The sequence below is a fragment of the Blennius ocellaris genome (genome assembly GCF_963422515.1).
Source record: "Blennius ocellaris genome assembly, chromosome: 1".
In the NCBI taxonomy this organism is placed as follows: domain Eukaryota; kingdom Metazoa; phylum Chordata; class Actinopteri; order Blenniiformes; family Blenniidae; genus Blennius; species Blennius ocellaris.
Window position 1 is genome coordinate 3,652,133 of NC_137650.1, and position 17,739 is coordinate 3,669,871.

General features: G+C 45.3%; 1 protein-coding gene across 1 annotated transcript in view; it reads right to left on the bottom strand.

Moving 5' to 3' along the window:
* mpped2a (metallophosphoesterase domain containing 2a) overlaps window positions 1-17,480 on the bottom strand; it is a gene marked incomplete at its 3' end in the record, with an annotated part of 65,281 nt that extends 47,801 nt beyond the window's left edge. The window contains exons 1-3 of the mRNA XM_080499890.1: window positions 17,136-17,480; window positions 15,770-15,877; window positions 14,621-14,868 (exon numbers count right to left, since the gene is read on the bottom strand). Of these exons, the coding sequence (XP_080356016.1) occupies window positions 14,621-14,733 (113 nt within the window). The 5' untranslated portion in view covers window positions 14,734-14,868; window positions 15,770-15,877; window positions 17,136-17,480. The remainder of the gene's footprint in view (window positions 1-14,620; window positions 14,869-15,769; window positions 15,878-17,135) is intronic.
* Between the last annotated feature and the right edge of the window lie 259 nt (window positions 17,481-17,739).

A 17,739-nucleotide genomic window follows, 5' to 3' on the forward strand; every position in this document is an offset into this window, starting at 1 on the left:
TAGGAGGAGGAATGGAGGTGTAGAATGATAGGAGGAGGAATGGAGGTGTAGAATGATAGGAGGAGGAATGGAGGTGTAGAATGATAGAAGGAGGAATGGAGGTGTAGAATGATAGAAGGAGGAATGGAGGTGTAGAATGATAGGAGGAGGAATGGAGGTGTAGAATGATAGGAGGAGGAATTGAGGTGTAGAATGATAGGAGGAGGAATGGAGGTGTAGAATGATAGAAGGAGGAATGGAGGTGTAGAATGATAGGAGGAGGAATGGAGGTGTAGAATGATAGAAGGAGGAATGGAGGTGTAGAATGATAGGAGGAGGAATGGAGGTGTAGAATGATAGGAGGAATGAAGGTGTAGAATGATAGGAGGAGGAATGGAGGTGTAGAATGATAGGAGGAGGAATGGAGGTGTAGAATGATAGGATGAATGGAGGTGTAGAATGATAGAAGGAGGAATGGAGGTGTAGAATGATAGGAGGAATGGAGGTGTAGAATGATAGAAGGAGGAATGGAGGTGTAGAATGATAGGAGGAGGAATGGAGGTGTAGAATGATAGGATGAATGGAGGTGTAGAATGATAGGAGGAATGGAGGTGTAGAATGATAGAAGGAGGAATGGAAGTGTAGAATGATAGGAGGAATGGAGGTGTAGAATGATAGAAGGAGGAATGGAAGTGTAGAATGATAGGAGGAATGGAGGTGTAGAATGATAGAAGGAGGAATGGAAGTGTAGAATGATAGGAGGAATGGAGGTGTAGAATGATAGGAGGAATGGAGGTATAGAATGATAGGAGGAATGGAGGTGTAGAATGATAGGAGGAATGGAGGTGTAGAATGATAAGAGGAATGGAGGTGTAGAATGATAGAATGAGTATGAGTATGATAACTCCAGAGGTAACTGCAGAGGTAACTCCAGAGGGAACTCCAGAGATAACTCCAGAGATAACTCCAGAGATAACTCCAGAGATAACTCCAGAGGTCACTCCAGAGGTCACTCCAGAGGTCACTCCAGAGAGAGATAACTCCAGAGGTAACTGCAGAGGTAACTGCAGAGGTAACTCCAGAGATAACTCCAGAGATAACTCCAGAGATAACTCCAGAGGTAACTCCAGAGGTAACTCCAGAGGTAACTCCAGAGGTAACTCCAGAGGTCACTCCAGAGGTCACTCCAGAGGTAACTCCAGAGGTCACTCCAGAGATAACTCCAGAGGTAACTCCAGAGGTAACTCCAGAGGTAACTCCAGAGATAACTCCAGAGGTCACTCCAGAGGTCACTCCAGAGGTCACTCCAGAGATAACTCCAGAGATAACTCCAGAGGTAACTCCAGAGGTCACTCCAGAGGTAACTCCAGAGGTCACTCCAGAGGTCACTCCAGAGGTAACTCCAGAGGTAACTCCGCCCCCACCTGATGACAGGTCTGGCCCCAGCCTGGCTCCTCTTTGGCCCAGGAAAGACGTGGAGCCAGGGTAGCACAGGTTTAGCCCCTGTTAAGAACCGGTTTTGGCAGTGGAAAGACCAAGGACTGGTGCTACTCTGGCCCTGGACCAGAACTAGAACCTGGTTCTTTCTGGAGGAAAAGCCCCCTATGAGAATCTCTGCAGAGCGACATGACAACACAATAAACCCAAGAATTAAACAAATGTATTACATGCAGCACTGTATTACTGCACTGCCCAACTCTGCATATATGCAACATTTACCTTCTTGTGGGACTAAACTTAACTTTGTTTGCACAAGGTGTGAATGAAACTTGTCATTTCTTGCAAATAGGTCAAAAACTACTTCTTCCAAGACCTTAGTAGTAGTTCCACAGACACATTGCAGTGGTAACTAACCACCCTCATCCAGGTTTTTCAAGCCATTTCTTTGGTAGAAACTAAGGAAGTTAGTTGTTTTCATTACAACTGACCCACCGCAAGTAGTTGCCCCAAACAAAGACATGGAAGCTGTGAGAAAGCAAAACACATCAACCTGGAGTTCACCTCCAGGTTGAAGCTGCATCACATACTAATGAAATGACAGTACTGTCGTACCGCGCAATGGCTGACAGTGAAAACCAGACACTGTAGCTGTAACCACTTCAAGAAACACGAGAACATGTTTGGCCTCAAACACACAATTCATTTGTTCCTCATAAAAGCAGTTTCACTCAAAGCCACAGTCAAAATAAACTTGGTAGGGTTCCTGTTTCTCTTGTAACAATGCATCGGCAGCATGGCAAAGAAACAACTGCAGTTCTCCTCCCGGCTGGCTCAGTTGGTGTTCGGGGCACGGTCCTGCGGTGGTTCAGGTCCTACCTGACTGACCGGAGGTTTGTTGTGATGGTGGATGACGACACCCGCTCCTCTGCCCCACTGGGGGCATCTGGGGTGCCCCGAGGATCCATTCTTGGCCCAGTTCTGTTTTCACTTTACATACTGCTACTTGGGTTCATTATTGCCAAACATAATCTGTCATTTCACCGCTACGCTGATGACATCCAGGTCTACTTACCAGGTCTATCTACCTCCATCTGAATGAGACTAAATCTGAATTGGCTGTTTTTGGTTCTGTGTATGTCCCTCAGATTAAATCAGGGTCATGGGTCCAGACTGCGAGGCAGTCAAGAACCTGGGAGTTGTCTTTGACCGAGAACTGAAGTTCAACCAACAAATAAATGCTGCTGTCAAAGCCAGCATTTTTCAGCTGCGGCTTTTGACCAAGGTCAAGTCCTTTCTCTCACGCAAAGACCAAGAGGAGGCGACTTATGCTTTCATCAGTTCTGGGTTGAACTATTGTGATGCGCTGTATTCTGGCTTCCCAGAGTCGTCACTCCATCGGTTACAATTAGTTCAGAATGCAGCAGCTCGTCTTCTAACCAGCTCATCCAGAGCTACTGCTTCGTATCCGGATTGAGTTTAAAATTTTTATGTTTGTCTTTAGAGCACTTTATGGCCTCGCTCCGCTATACCCAGCTGAGCTTTTAACTTTACATCGCCCCAGCAGAGATCTCCGGTCCGCCAATCAAATGGTTCTGGACACCTTTGGACTAAATATTCTAATAATCGGGTCAAGCCCAGGTAATTTGGCCGGTTCAGTGTCACTCAGCTTGGCAGGAAAACCTGTTTGTTGTCCTGGTTCTGCAGGTGTCCCCTCATCACGGTGTGTTAACAGTTAAATGTGTCCGTCCACAGCAATGTGTCCGCTAAGTCCAGGTTGTCCCCTCTCACTGGGTCCCCTCCTCAAAGGTTCCACTGTATATCATCGGCCCCACAGAGAAAGCATTAAGATATACGCATATTTATCACCTTTTTTGTCACAATTAAGTCATCGGTGTGTTTTCATTCTTAAAGCTGCTCCCGCCGCTGAAAGACGGTTGAGATTGTTTACTCACAACACGATACAAGAAAAGCCAAGGCACAAAGACACAATCCACTGATTGTTGGAAACTGAGTCACACACGTGGAGGAGCTACGATTACCAACACAGTGATGGAAATGTCCTGTTTAATTATCATGGCTGCAGCTCGGAAGGCTTCTCCTGTCACAGGACTGCGAGCTCCAAGCCTCCTCCCTCTTTTTAATACACAAACTCATTTACGGGCGGCCGAGGAGAGGGTTGGATTTCACTACTCAATCTCAACTGTGGAGAAACACATTTCAAAAACAATTTCCCACCACCACATTTACAGCTCTGTTCTGGGATGCCGGGAAAAGCAAATGTGGTTAAAGAAGAGAGAGAGAAAAATCCTTAAGGAGTTCATTAATAAAAACCAGGACAGAGTTGCAAATGAATGTGTGAAGGCCGTGTTCTTCTCACCAGCTTGTGTCATGGCGGCATCAGTAAATGATTCATACTTACGAGCTGCTCAATTATTCAGAGGGCGGGAATAATTAACAAGGCATCTGAAGAAGGAGTTTGTTAAATGTGGAATATATATTCCTTTTTTTATTAGCATGTAGGCAGAGTGAGCTTGGGGAATTCCCATTTCCCGGCTCCCGAGGTGTCATGGTGGAATGACAATTTCGGATCGGTAAATCCCAATATGGGGTCCTGAAGCTACATGTCAGACTGAAGTCTGCAGCTCGACACATTTAAAGCTTCATTTTCCCAAGGCACATTTCTTTGCAGCTGATCTGTTGCATCAAACTTAAAAGTTTTGAATGAAATGTGTGCATTTATTCTCCAGTCAAAAGAACAACTCTGGATGCTGCAGCGAGAGTCCTGACAAGGACCAGCATAAGAGATCACATCACTCCAATACTAACCTCTCTTCATTGGCTCCCTGTTAAATCTGGAATACAATTCAAATTCCTTCTTCTAACCTATAGAGCTCTTAACAACCAGGCTTCATCCTATCTTAAAGAACTGTTAGTCCCGTATCTCCCCAGAAGAACTCTTGGTTCTCAGTACTGCCCCCTGGAGGTTCCCAGGGTTTCTAAAAGTAGAATGGAGGCAGAGCCTTCAGCTCTTGTGTCTTAAATTTTTCTTGACATTTCCTTTATTTTGCACCCAAAGGAATCAGTAGAACTGAGGCGCCACGTTAAGATTGTTGTAATTTTTTTGGAGCAATTTTTTTGTTTTTGTTTGCTTTTTTACAACGTATGACCGTACAGTGTTCTGCGTCCTGATTGGCTGAGGGAGAACCTGCACATTGTGTTCTGCGTCCTGACTGGCTGAGGGAGAACCTGCACATTGTGTTCTGCGTCCTGATTGGCTGACGGACTGTAGAGCCTTGTCAATCAATCTGGTGCCTCATGTCTCGTGGACACGAATGCGTTCAACTTGCCAAATATACATCAATGTGTGATCGATAGCAGTGAGACGGAAGTTTTGTTCCTGACAAACTCCACAATGTCGACAAAACGTTCTGCATCGACAAAGGAACCTGCAGAGGAACGTTTATGTTCTAAAATCTACCAAGGTTTCAACTTTGGGAGTTTAAACAAGAGAAATGTGAGAAAATGTTCATTCCTGTCTGAGAAGAGTGTATAAAGTGTGTGGTGACGGCTTTTACAGCCTTAAAACATGTAGAGTACTTGTAAAAAAAAATGTTTTACCACTTCGCGAACTTCGCTTATTGCGGGACATTTTTAGAATGCAACCCTGCGATAGACGTGGGACCAGTGTACATGATATCTGCACATGGGTTGAAGAGATTTGGATTACTTTTCACAGTGTTGTTATTTTTTTATTGATAAACACTCCATTCCTGTCTGAGTTGTCTGGGACTGTAAAAGCCTGTGTCTTGGTTAAACAGCAGCTCTATGTCTGCATGTGAGCCACTGTGACCTCTGCTTATCACAAACCTTCTTATCTCTGAAAGCAAACACCTGCCACAACACCAGAGGCGCTGTCGCTCTCACACTTGGAATCATATCTGAATACTAATAAATGAAGACGGCCTACATGTTCCTTCCCTCTGTGTGTGTGTGTGTGTGTGTGTGTGGGGGGGGTGGGGTTGCTCTGCTTTCCCACATTATTCTTGGCCAATGTCTGACTCCACAGCTGCATGCAGGATTATCGTCTGTTAGTTGTTTTGCAGCCATATTGAAACTCTCCCAGCTCAAACGGAAACATCCCATTTCACTCTCACTGTGAACTTATCGGCGCAAGTGAAGGTGTATTTTTTTTTTTTTAAACGGGGACAATTTTCTGCTCTTCAATGGCCTTAACAAAGCTTGGAACTAGAAAAAGTGAGGGGGGGGGGGGGGGGGGGACAACCGCTCTGCAGACCCAGCAGCTCTTTCCACTGCACCTCCATGGTGCTCTCATTAAATCTCCCATCATTCTTCTGTCGGCCACAAGCTTGCAGGCAAAAGAACAAACACAGTTCATCAAGACAAAGCAAGAAGAAGAAAGGACGCAGCGGAAGAGCAACACGAACTCGCGTGGCAAGTGTCCTGTACGGAGGACGCAGTTAAATGAGATTACACCCCTGGTGACAAGGCCGTGCCTCCGATCACGGACCCTGGCAGCGACGGGAACCCGGCGGCGGTTCCATCGCCGCTCGCTTCCAGCGGGAATTAAATAAATTAACACTCTGAAGGCGTTAATGGCGTAATGCGGTTAAATCACTGAGGGAGAAATGCCAACACATCTGCGATCCCAGACCAACCACAAACCACCATCCACCCCTGCACAACCTAATCTGGTGCCTGTGATTAATTCAGGATCACATTTCTCTTCCCGCTGCACAAATGACTTCAACCAGGATGTGAACTCCACTCTGACAAGACATAGTCCATGGCTGTTTGGATCACTGCTGTTCTATATCAACGCAATGTCTTTGATTTAAGGCGACTCGTAGGACAAAAAGGACACTATGAAGACATCCTCCTGGTTGTGATCTAATTTAATTAATTAAAACTAAATTCAGTCCACAGATTGATTCAATCTTGAAAATAGTAATTATTTGTTTGCTACGATAAAACCCAGAGGGGGGAAATGAAACATTCAACATAAATCAGCTTAACTGTGTTTATAAATTCATTTTAAACAGACAGTGTATTCTGATCCTTATACTCTTAACCCAGAATTAATATATTTATGTTATTCATAATAACAGACAAAGGGATTCCAATTATCTATCCATTCATCCATTCATCCATCCATTCAGTATTGTGGATGAAATAATTAAAACTAACAAAAATAAATAATAAAAAAAATCAATCCACAGGTTATTCAATCACTAGAATAATTATTTGTCAGTCCTTCTACGTTTTAATTCCACAGAATCTATGAGAGCACAGGCAAAAAGAACTAAAGTTCAACTGTGTTTATGAATTGAGTTAAAGCACACTTCACTCTTGTAACTCTATCATGCATTCACAATCTTTTTTTAATAATAAAAACCTGACATGTATATTACGTATACACAGCAATCCCCGACCAGCCGGTCTGGTTTGAACACGTTTTGAACTCGTGTTTCATGCAGTCAGTTGAAACACTGAAGGACTAATTTTTTCATCCAGTCAGAAGTTCGGACATGAGCATTAAAAATACACATGATATCACACCACTAAACGTACATTAGAACAGCAAGATGTTGACCTGTTACACTCAAATTAATTCATTTTCCTTCATGTTCAGGCTGCTATAGGCCTGTGGATTTATAACCCACCGGCCTATTTTGCAACATGAGCATTTTTAAAGGATCAATCTAAACTCGGAATTTTTTTTGGGGGGTTGAATTTCATATTTTTCAAATAGAAATGACAGAAAATGTATTCAAACTCCAATCACACGTGATCGACAAATGAACCGGCGACAAACAGGAAATCATCATCAGGCATTTTACTCTGCTTTGAATAATAACTTTTCTTTTCTCCACAGAGGCCTGAGCCGTTGTCTCAATTATACTTATGAATGAGTACGTGGGAATTAGTTGTCTGCATTAAAGTCTTTAAAACACTTTGATGATAAGAATAATCGTACTGGGTTTGTTTTGCTCATTTTCAAATTGTGTGACTGTCCTATTAAAATGCTGATGTCCTCCGACTGCAGACCAAACATTTGTCAAACTGACGTTGCAAAAAAACACACACACATAGATTAAACACTGGCTGAAAAGGATTGAGGAATGCCAATTATTATACTTAACATATTGCTCAGCTTGTATTCATTTGCAGTGCTCGCACACTTTCATTTCAGAGAGATGCCATATTTCCCCAAGTGCAAGAGAAATTAACTGTATGTTCACTTTAACCATATAAACCCAAACACTGGGAAAAGGATCTGCTGCAAACCTTTTTCCTGAGCTTCAGTGTCTCCAGTCAGACATTTGAATACGTCTCTGATCCTGAAATTAAAGTTCTTTACTTATAAAGTGTCCTTTAAGTCCGAGCTCTCGTGTGTGTGTGTGCGTGTGTGTGTGTGTGTGTGTGCGTGTGTGTGTGTGTGTGAGGCCTTACAGCAGCCTTGTACAGATGGAGCTCAAATTGAATTGGAGGCCATTAGCGTCTGAACTCAAAGCATACATTTCAAGTTGCTGAGCGTTTCATTTCTGGAGAAGAAGACGACGATGACGAGAGCGACGGCGAGGGGGAAGAAAAACACACACACACACACACACACACACACACACACACACACACACACACACACACTCACAGACTGCATAGAAAAATCAAGCAGACCCAAACATGGTGGGGCCGAGTCTGTCGCTCTCTTACAAAGATGGAGACGTCCTATGTGCTGGAGAAAGACCACTCGGACTTCATGGCCGCATTCCAAAGCATTAGTGTGTGTGTGTGTGTGTGTGTGTGTGTGTGTGTGTGTGTGTGTGTGTGTGTGTGTGTGTGTGTGTGTGTGTGTGTGTGTGTGTGTGTGTGTGTGTGTGTGTGTGTGTGTGAGAGAGAGAGAGAGAGAGAGAGAGAGAGAGCAATACCTTCTACGCCACACAAAAGCTGCTGCTATACTCCATCTGACAAATCTAAATATTCTGTCTGGTGGAAAAAACATCAGAACTGGGCTTATATTTCAAAAGGCGGGCAACATCCCCCCCCCTCACTGCAGCTTTCTCTCTCTCCTTCGCCCTCCCGGTTGCTTTTAAAGAAGCAACAACTTTCTTCATGTCTGAATAACACAGATGCAGTGCGGGAGGAACTCTGAGCACGATGGATCATTATCTCTCAAATCTAAACAAGCCTGCACTCTGCCAGAACAGAGCTCGTATTCTATAAGCACTCACAGTGTGTGTGTGTGTGTGTGTGTGTGTGTGTGTGTGTGTGTGTGTGTGTGTGTGTGTGTGTGTGTGTGTGTGTGTGTGTGTGTGTGTGTGTGTGTGTGTGTGTCAGGGTGCTGAGTTTAAGAATGACAGGGTAAAACACTGCAGGCTCTGTGGAAGCCAGGAAACAGCCTAATGTATTTATCCAAACATATCTGCTGAGAGCCCCCCCCGCCCCCCTGTAGGGCTTCACCTACCACAAACTCCCGCTGGCAAAAAATAAAAATGTGGGGAGAAAACAGTGAGACTGCTCAACATGGGTTAACCAAACTATATAGATAGAAGAATGAGAAAGAGAAGCGTCTGGGACTGTTGAACACACGCGGCTCACTAAATACACACCTCAGCGGCAGCATACACACTCAACGACACACTGACTGGCTGCTGCACTCGCTGCTAAAGCCATTACAAAGACATGAAATGGCTTTTTGAAAGTGCAATCCGATAGCCTACCTCCAACAGAGTTCCTGCTCAAGCTGGACTCTGCAGAGATTAACGAGCAGGTTACTGTTTTGTTTGTGTTTTTACTGTAAAGCACTTTGTGTAACAACTGTTGTTAATAATGCCATATAGATAAAATCCTTATTATCATCATTATGTTTTTAAAACTCTCATGGCTTTTAAGCAAATGCTACGCTATTAGCATTGCTGGCGCAGTTCTGGGATCCAGTTGTGTTGTTTAAATATCTGCTTCAGCGTTGTTCACATTTGGAAATGTCATCAAATGAAAGAAAAGTCCCACAGACATCACCCACACTTAAACTAAACTAAACCAAACCAAACCATCCCCCGGTAACATATGATGGTCTGCTCAATCTAATCCTGAATGACTTCAGGGTTTTCCACTGACGATCATCAAACTGGTCTGCTGTTGTTCCCCCTTCACGTTGCTCGTTGCTCTGTTGGGCTTCTTAAATGTGAGGTTTCGCAGACTGAACTCTGCTCGTGGTCGGCTGCAAATAGAAAAGTCTGAGATGAGCCGTGCCGAGGAAAGGAAAATAAAAACCTGCCAATACCGATCAAACCAGCATGAAAGAATAATGAATCCCCAAAACAAAACAGTGAATCTCCACAGCATGTGTAACCTTGAGCAGGCCGCCCTTTTAAAAGACACACAATCTTGTTTGTACTCCTTGTATTATTTGTCTTGAAGCCTCTTCACACCTCAAACTGTGGTGAACGCCGCGGTCCGTTGTGGTGAACTGCAGTGAACAGTGAGCGCCGTGGTGAACTGCAGTGAACAGTGAGCGCCGTGGTGAACTGCAGTGAACAGTGAGCGCCGTGGTGAACTGCAGTGAACAGTGAGCGCCGTGGTGAACTGCAGTGAACAGTGAACGCCGTGGTGAACTGCAGTGAACAGTGAACGCCGTGGTGAACTGCAGTGAACAGTGAGCGCCGTGGTGAACTGCAGTGAACAGTGAACGCCGTGGTGAACTGCAGTGAACAGTGAACGCCGTGGTGAACTGCAGTGAACAGTGAACGCCGTGGTGAACTGCAGTGAACAGTGAGCGCCGTGGTGAACTGCAGTGAACAGTGAGCGCCGTGGTGAACTGCAGTGAACAGTGAACGCCGTGGTGAACTGCAGTGAACAGTGAACGCCGTGGTGAACTGCAGTGAACAGTGAACGCCGTGGTGAAGTGCAGTGAACAGTGAGCGCCGTGGTGAACTGCAGTGAACAGTGAGCGCCGTGGTGAACTGCAGTGAACAGTGAACGCCGTGGTGAAGTGCAGTGAACAGTGAGCGCCGTGGTGAACTGCAGTGAACAGTGAGCGCCGTGGTGAAGTGCAGTGAACAGTGAACGCCGTGGTGAACTGCAGTGAACAGTGAACGCCGTGGTGAACTGCAGTGAACAGTGAGCGCCGTGGTGAACTGCAGTGAACAGTGAGCGCCGTGGTGAAGTGCAGTGAACAGTGAGCGCCGTGGTGAACTGCAGTGAACAGTGAGCGCCGTGGTGAAGTGCAGTGAACAGTGAACGCCGTGGTGAACTGCAGTGAACAGTGAACGCCGTGGTGAACTGCAGTGAACAGTGAGCGCCGTGGTGAACTGCAGTGAACAGTGAGCGCCGTGGTGAACTGCAGTGAACAGTGAGCGCCGTGGTGAACTGCAGTGAACAGTGAGCGCCGTGGTGAAGTGCAGTGAACAGTGAACGCCGTGGTGAACTGCAGTGAACAGTGAACGCTGTGGTGAACGCTGCGCCGCCCGGCACATGTTCACCTTCATTCACTCAAGCCTTTGGCCTGAATTATCAGTCTCTTGTCAGCCATTAAAACCCACTGACACAACACACACACACACACACACACACACACACACACACACACACACACACACACACACACCCCGGCGGCCCCGGCAGCAGGAGGAAGGCTCACAGTGGAGCGGTGTGCGAGTCCTACCTGGCCCTGATAACCCAGACACATGAATAGGATCACCACACAGCGGCGAGGGACGCTGAAGGGCTTCACGTACACACAAACAAAAACAGAGTGGGTTGCCAGATGCCGCTGCTCCTCAAACTGAAGCGATGCAGCTGCTCTGCGTTGAACGGAGGAACACCTCTCAACCCTTGAAACCTTCAGTCTGGACCGTCTGCTCGTCCTGGACACTGACGACATTAAACATATAAGCTCTCACCTTTTCAGCTCTACAATGTCTTTGCTGAAATTAATTCTCAGGGATAGTTAGAAAGAAATGTCTGAAAAGAAATATATTTTCACAGAATTTAAACTCAGAATCACACAAATCAGAAACAATATTTTATACATACATATATTATTTGGATTCTTTCGCCAGATATTGTCTGGTGCATAACAGTGGGCCACACGGAACAGCTCACACTGTGTGCTACAACAGACTGAAGAACTGTAGATGTGCACTGAGTCGTGCTGCAGGACGTTCTCTGAGCTCAGAGCCTCACGGCTTCATGTGCCCATGTTGTGCGTCGTGCTTTGTTTTACCGTACTGCAGCCATCAGCAATTATTATTACCATCTTGTTCAAAACTGGAGGGGGAATAAAAGTTGGTCCCGTCTCAGATGCAGGAAAACAAACATGCAAACTTTGTCAAAGGGGCACTAGTCATGTTATATATCAGAGGTGTTCAAACCTTACCTCCTCTGAGAACCACCATTCCAGAATACGCAGGATGCCCATAGTTTCAACACTTCTGATATATGTATATACACACACACACACACACACACACACACACACACACACACACACACACACACACACACACACACATACATATATATATATATACATAGATATATATACACACACACACAAATATACACACACACACATATATACATATACATATATACACACACACACACACATATATATACACACAAATATACACACACACACATATATACATATACATATATACACACACACACATATATACACACACACACACATATATATATACATATATACACACACACACATATATACACACAAATATACACACACACACATATATATACATATATATATATACATATATATATACATACATATATATACACGCACACACACACATATATATATATATATATATATAGGCTTATCTTTATGACTCCTTTATACATGCCGGTAAATAACACACCAGCAAAAAAAAAAACATTACAAATACTGAGCAACTTCATAAAAATAAATATCAAGCGTACCATACAATTTGGTTCTTAAATCATGTGTGTGTGTGTGTGTGTGTGTGTGTGTATATATGTAAATGACAGAAAAACACGGAAAAATATTATATATAGATATATATATTTAAATTACAGGAAAAGAAAAAAAAAATATATATATATTTGTGTGTGTGTGTGTGTGTGTGTGTGTGTGTGTGTGTGTGTGTGTGTGTGTGTGTGTGTGTGTGTGTGTGTGTGTGGTAGCTGTCAAATTGAGCTCCAGCTTTTTGTGGCCGTCACAATGACCAAAGTGTCTCTTCTGTCATTTCAATCTCATTTCACATCAAATTGTGTTTTTTACCGATGCCGTGTTTATGTGTGCATCATGTTCCAAACCCAACAACTGCACCTCCTCCTCCCCGTCTTTACACGCCGGTTCAACCACGCTGCCTTACTTAGAAGACCATTCATTCCTGCCCCAGGGGTGATTTAACTCCTCTGCTCACAAACAAGCTGCCATGCAAACAAAAACTCCTCTTTATTAAATGCTTGCTCTATTTTTGTTTTAACGGGTAAAGTGATCAAACATATTATATTCGGTGTGGAATGTCTGGATTCCATTCATACTGCTAAATGTTCTTCTCCGGCTGATTTGCTCTTTGTTCTTCCTAAACTCTCCGCGACTTCAGTAAATGCGACTCTATTTCCTGTCCTTCCAGTTCTCATCGCCGGCTGTCAGCATGTGAAATGCAAATAGATAATTAAGAAAATACAACAACAGCAAGTGAATGAGGACAAACCTTAGGGTACTATATACACAAAGATACCATCACTATTATATTTTCTGCTTTATACAATTACTAAGTTATATCTGTTCTCTGGCTTTGTCTGGCCTTTGCGTGTACCATAATATACCATAAATATACACTGATGTTCCTCTATTTTATCTGGTTTTCAGTGCTTTATATACTATTTATGTGTTCTATTGCTAGAACCTATGTGTCCTTCAAAAGCATCCAACAATTAAAATGTCCTAGTCGAATATTTATCTATTCATTTCAATCCAAGGAGAGAATTTGATTTAAAGTTCTGGTATTAAACAATGACCTGTATTAGTTTAAAACTCGGAAAGTAAGTTCTGAGTTTTACTATATCGTCACAGCCAATCTTTTTCTCCCTGGGAAATTGCCGACTATAATTTATCTAACTCCCAAAGCGTCTGAGAGCAACAATTACAAGGCACCTGTTTAATGTAGAATTTCCCCCGGACACAAGCACGGGAGATTCTTTTCATGGGATTATGTCTGTTTGACTTTATAGAACCTGAAAATTAGCATCAACATGCTTCATACCTCAATAATGTAGCCTCTGGTTTTATTCGTCTAAACTTGCGTTTTGCACCTTACATATAAACCTGTGGGACTTCCTGCGACGTTTCTTTAGAACAATCAACATTACTGAATCAATGAAGTTCAGCTCACACATACACACGGCTGACCACAAGTGAGCTGCTGCTGCTCTACATGAATATTTGTCCACAGTGTGTGTGTGTGTGTGTGTGTGTGTGTGTGTGTGTGTGTGTGTGTGTGTGTGTGTGTGGGTCACAGCGCCCTGACCCACTAATGAGAGGCAGAGCAGAACCACATGAGACAAGAGCAACAGTAAGTAAGTGGTGTGATAAATAAAAGAAGAGAGCGCTGTAAGGCGACACAGCGTTCCTGCACCGCAGCCACACCGCGGCGCAGCCATAACAGTGTGGCGGTGCGACCGGGCCGCCGGCCGCTCCACGCGGAGGGAAACACCAACGGCAGAGAAGCTGTGTGTGCGCCTGCCACACACTCCTGTTCACCACTGTCACAACTTTCAATTGTGGACGTGTGACAACAGTTCACTGCATGTTCTTCCTGTCCTCAACAGTCTGTCCTTCCTGGCCACCGTACAGTGTCTTCAGCACCAGCCAATTAAATCAAAGGATAAACAGAGACGCCTCATCAAACAGGCAGCTGATTGGCTTCCTGTTGCACCTCAGCATGACTGCATATCTCGAGCTCTTTACACAACGTGTTTAAAGATCCATGCAGGCCAGAAACTGCACACCACCAGAGTGACATCAACCACATTCAAGCACTAAATCAGTGTGCTTCTGCTTTTTTTTTTTTTTTTTTAAAGGCCACGGCTCTTGAAAAATATTATGCAAGACCATGAAAACAAGCAGAATTTTTCTAAATTCCCATTCTTCCGTTTGTGGCCAGCGGAAGGATGAATGGGTACTTACATGTGGACGTGTGGAGGCTGGAAGCGGCTCTGGTTGATGTTATAGTGTGTGAAGGCCTGCGTGGGGTTGGAGCTGTACTCGTCCACCGTGATGGTCACTTTGCCATGAGCCATCCTCCCGCCGTTTGGACATGAGACGCCGTTCGTTCACCGGGATTCAGCAGCGAGCCGTGCAGCGGTCATCCTCCACAGCCGCTCAGGAAGCCCAGGAAAAGTCTCCCACTGCAGCAACCCGGCCCAACGATCCCACTGCACACCGCACACACACACACACACACACACACACACATCAGCAAATGCAAGCAGCCAATCATGAAAATGAAAAACCTGGCCAAATCGCCGTAAACTGTTCTAAAAGAGTTCAGAACATCGTCACGAGTCTGGTAAAGTGAAAAGACGCAGACAAAGCACAAAGAAAGTGGCTGCAGTCTATAATTACACATATATTAATCAGTTTTAAAGACTGCAATCTGGTTTTTTTTTTCTTTTCCAGAGGAAACAAATTCCAAAAACATCAAATAGTTCATCAATTCCTAATCGCACTAATGACGCCAGGCAAAAAAAGAGATAATTATCAGTTTTATTCTCCCTTTCAAAAACAAGATGGCATGAGTTTGAAAGATTAAAAAACAACTTATTAAAAGTTTGCACACGACAGGCTGTTCAGATGCTAATCTAAAATCTGGAGGAAACTTTTTTCCTTTTACAGCCGATGCAAATCAGAAATAAACAAATATATTCAAATGAGTGCAGGCAGGCTCTTGAAGGCATCAACCATGTGGAGACGTTTTAAAAAAAACAAACCCTGAAAGGCTCCAGGCAGAATAACCGCAGGCTTTTATGAGTCCCTGCACAGCTTTAAGAAAGCGTCTTCACAATGTATGCATGCATGAAAAAGAAGCTTTCTGAGGAATAATCCTGCTTTTGTTATTTCAGGCCCGTCGGTACAATTCTTAAATTAACCAGTAGCAATTAACCTGCTCTCTTAATGTTGAATGTCTGTCCAACATTGGCTGAGTTAGAATATGTAATGACGTAGAGAAAGTTAGAATATGTAACGATGTAGAGAACGTTAGAATATCTAGATGACGTAGAGAAAGTGAGACTGTGTCATGTAGAGAAAGCGCTGCTGGACGTGGAGCTCACTCACCGGGTCTGGATGTGCCTCTCCTCCCCGTCTGACCTCCCTCAATGCTGCTGAAGTGGCCACTGTGGGCTGGATGCTCCTTTTATACCAGCAGACCTCCTGATGCAGCCACTGAGCACAGGGAAAGGCAGGAAATTATTAATTAAAGATGAAATATTGACCTGGATTTAACAAGTCAGTCATCTTTTCTTTTTTGAAGAAACTCAACAGATTTGAAGTTCACTTGGTGGTTAACTCCTAAGATGTGCTGGTGATTTTTTTTAAAAATAGGATACTGTGAATATCTTAAAAGCAAACAAGCCCCCTAATTTAAAAGGGGAAAAAACTGTCCTATTTTCACAAAAGCAATGATTTATGTTTTCTGGGCCAGCTGCACGCTGTCCTACGATGTGAGCAATGAATTAAGTCCAAAATGTATGCCACCTCAGGAAAAAGAAAAAAAGAAGTGTGCAATCTAAAAATACAAATATAGTCAAGTATTTTGCATCCCCCCCCCCCCCCAAAAGGTAAGAATACACTTCATCCGTGTAGCTCTGGAGTCACCAGGTCTCCTCACTGAGGCTCACACGTCCTGCAGCCTCTTCAACCGAACCTGCACCCCATGCTGCCACTCCGACGAAACTGACGTCTCTGTGCAAATGTAGGCCAGAAAATAAATGTGTGTGTGTGTGTGTGTGTGTGTGTGTGTGTGTGCAAACTGTGTCTACCTTATGGCGATACAGTGGCGGCAGCAGCAACTAGCTCTCTAGCTTAGCCTGCTAAAACTTGCCATGGCAGGTTTTAAATTATAATTTATATCTATAATTCTTTTAAATTATTATATCATTATTATCATAGTGCATGCAGTAGATCTGCATGGAGTCTGCGCGCGCGCAGACACACGCGCGCACACACACACGTTGTCAGTGCAGTCGCGGGACGCACAGCGCGCGCTGCACGCAGCATAAAAAGCTAAGTTCACAAGTGGAATCAGTCCCGGTGAGGAGGAAGAGGAGGAAGAGGAGGAGGAGGAGGAGGAAGAAGAGGAGGAAGAGGAAGAGGAAGAGGAAGAGGAGGACTAAATGGACCCTTTCTGATAATACCGGGAATATACAACGGCGCGTGTTCGCAGATCCGCGCGCAAGACGAGAAAAGGTCCGTGCAGGAGGCTGAACTCTGCTCCGTCGATAATGGGAGGTTAAAGAAATAAACCGGGGGGGTCGGGGGGGGGTCGGTGTCACGGCTCCGCCGCGCTAACCTCTTGCTCTTCCTCGTAAAATGACAAGCCACCTTTTACCGTCGGCTTTGTGTGAGGAATGTTCCTCCTCCCCCCCCCCCCCCCCCCCCCCGCGCTCCCTCCTCCTCCGGGCGAAGCGGAAAGGTTCTCTACCTTCGTCGTGTGGGGCTTTCTGTGCGGGGAACAGAAGAAGCTGGCCGGAGAAAAGAGTGTCGGGTCGGGGTCGCCCTCTACGCGGCGGCGGCGGCGGAGGAGGAGGTGGTGGAGGAGGAGGAGGAGGGACGCGGGTCCATGCGGCGGCGGCAAGCGACCGGAGAGAGCGGGGGAAGGCTCCTACGTTCGTCCGGGAGGTTGCGGCAGTCTGGGCGGGCAGGGCAAGAACCTTCGACCCGGCGGGGACCTCGGCTGGCTCCTGTGGAAAGAAACCAGACAAGGCGGCAGAGCGCGGGGGTAGAGAGACGGAGCGGAGGGCGAGAGGCACTGACAGACAGCGGGGGGAGAGAGAGAGAGGGAGAGGGGGGGAGAGAGAGAGAGAGAGCGCGCGGGCGGTGTGACGGAGGGGGAGCCGGGGTGCAGTGAGTCGGAGCTGCCACTGGGGTCAGAGAGCAGAGAGAGCAGCAGCGAGCACAACCCCCCGCCACCTCCCGTGCGCGCGCCCTCAGCGGCGGGCACTCGCTCGGGGAGGGGAGGAGTCTCGGGCTCCCGCCGTGCCGCATTCACTGGCTTTCGGAAATAACAGCTCCCATTGTTGTGCGCT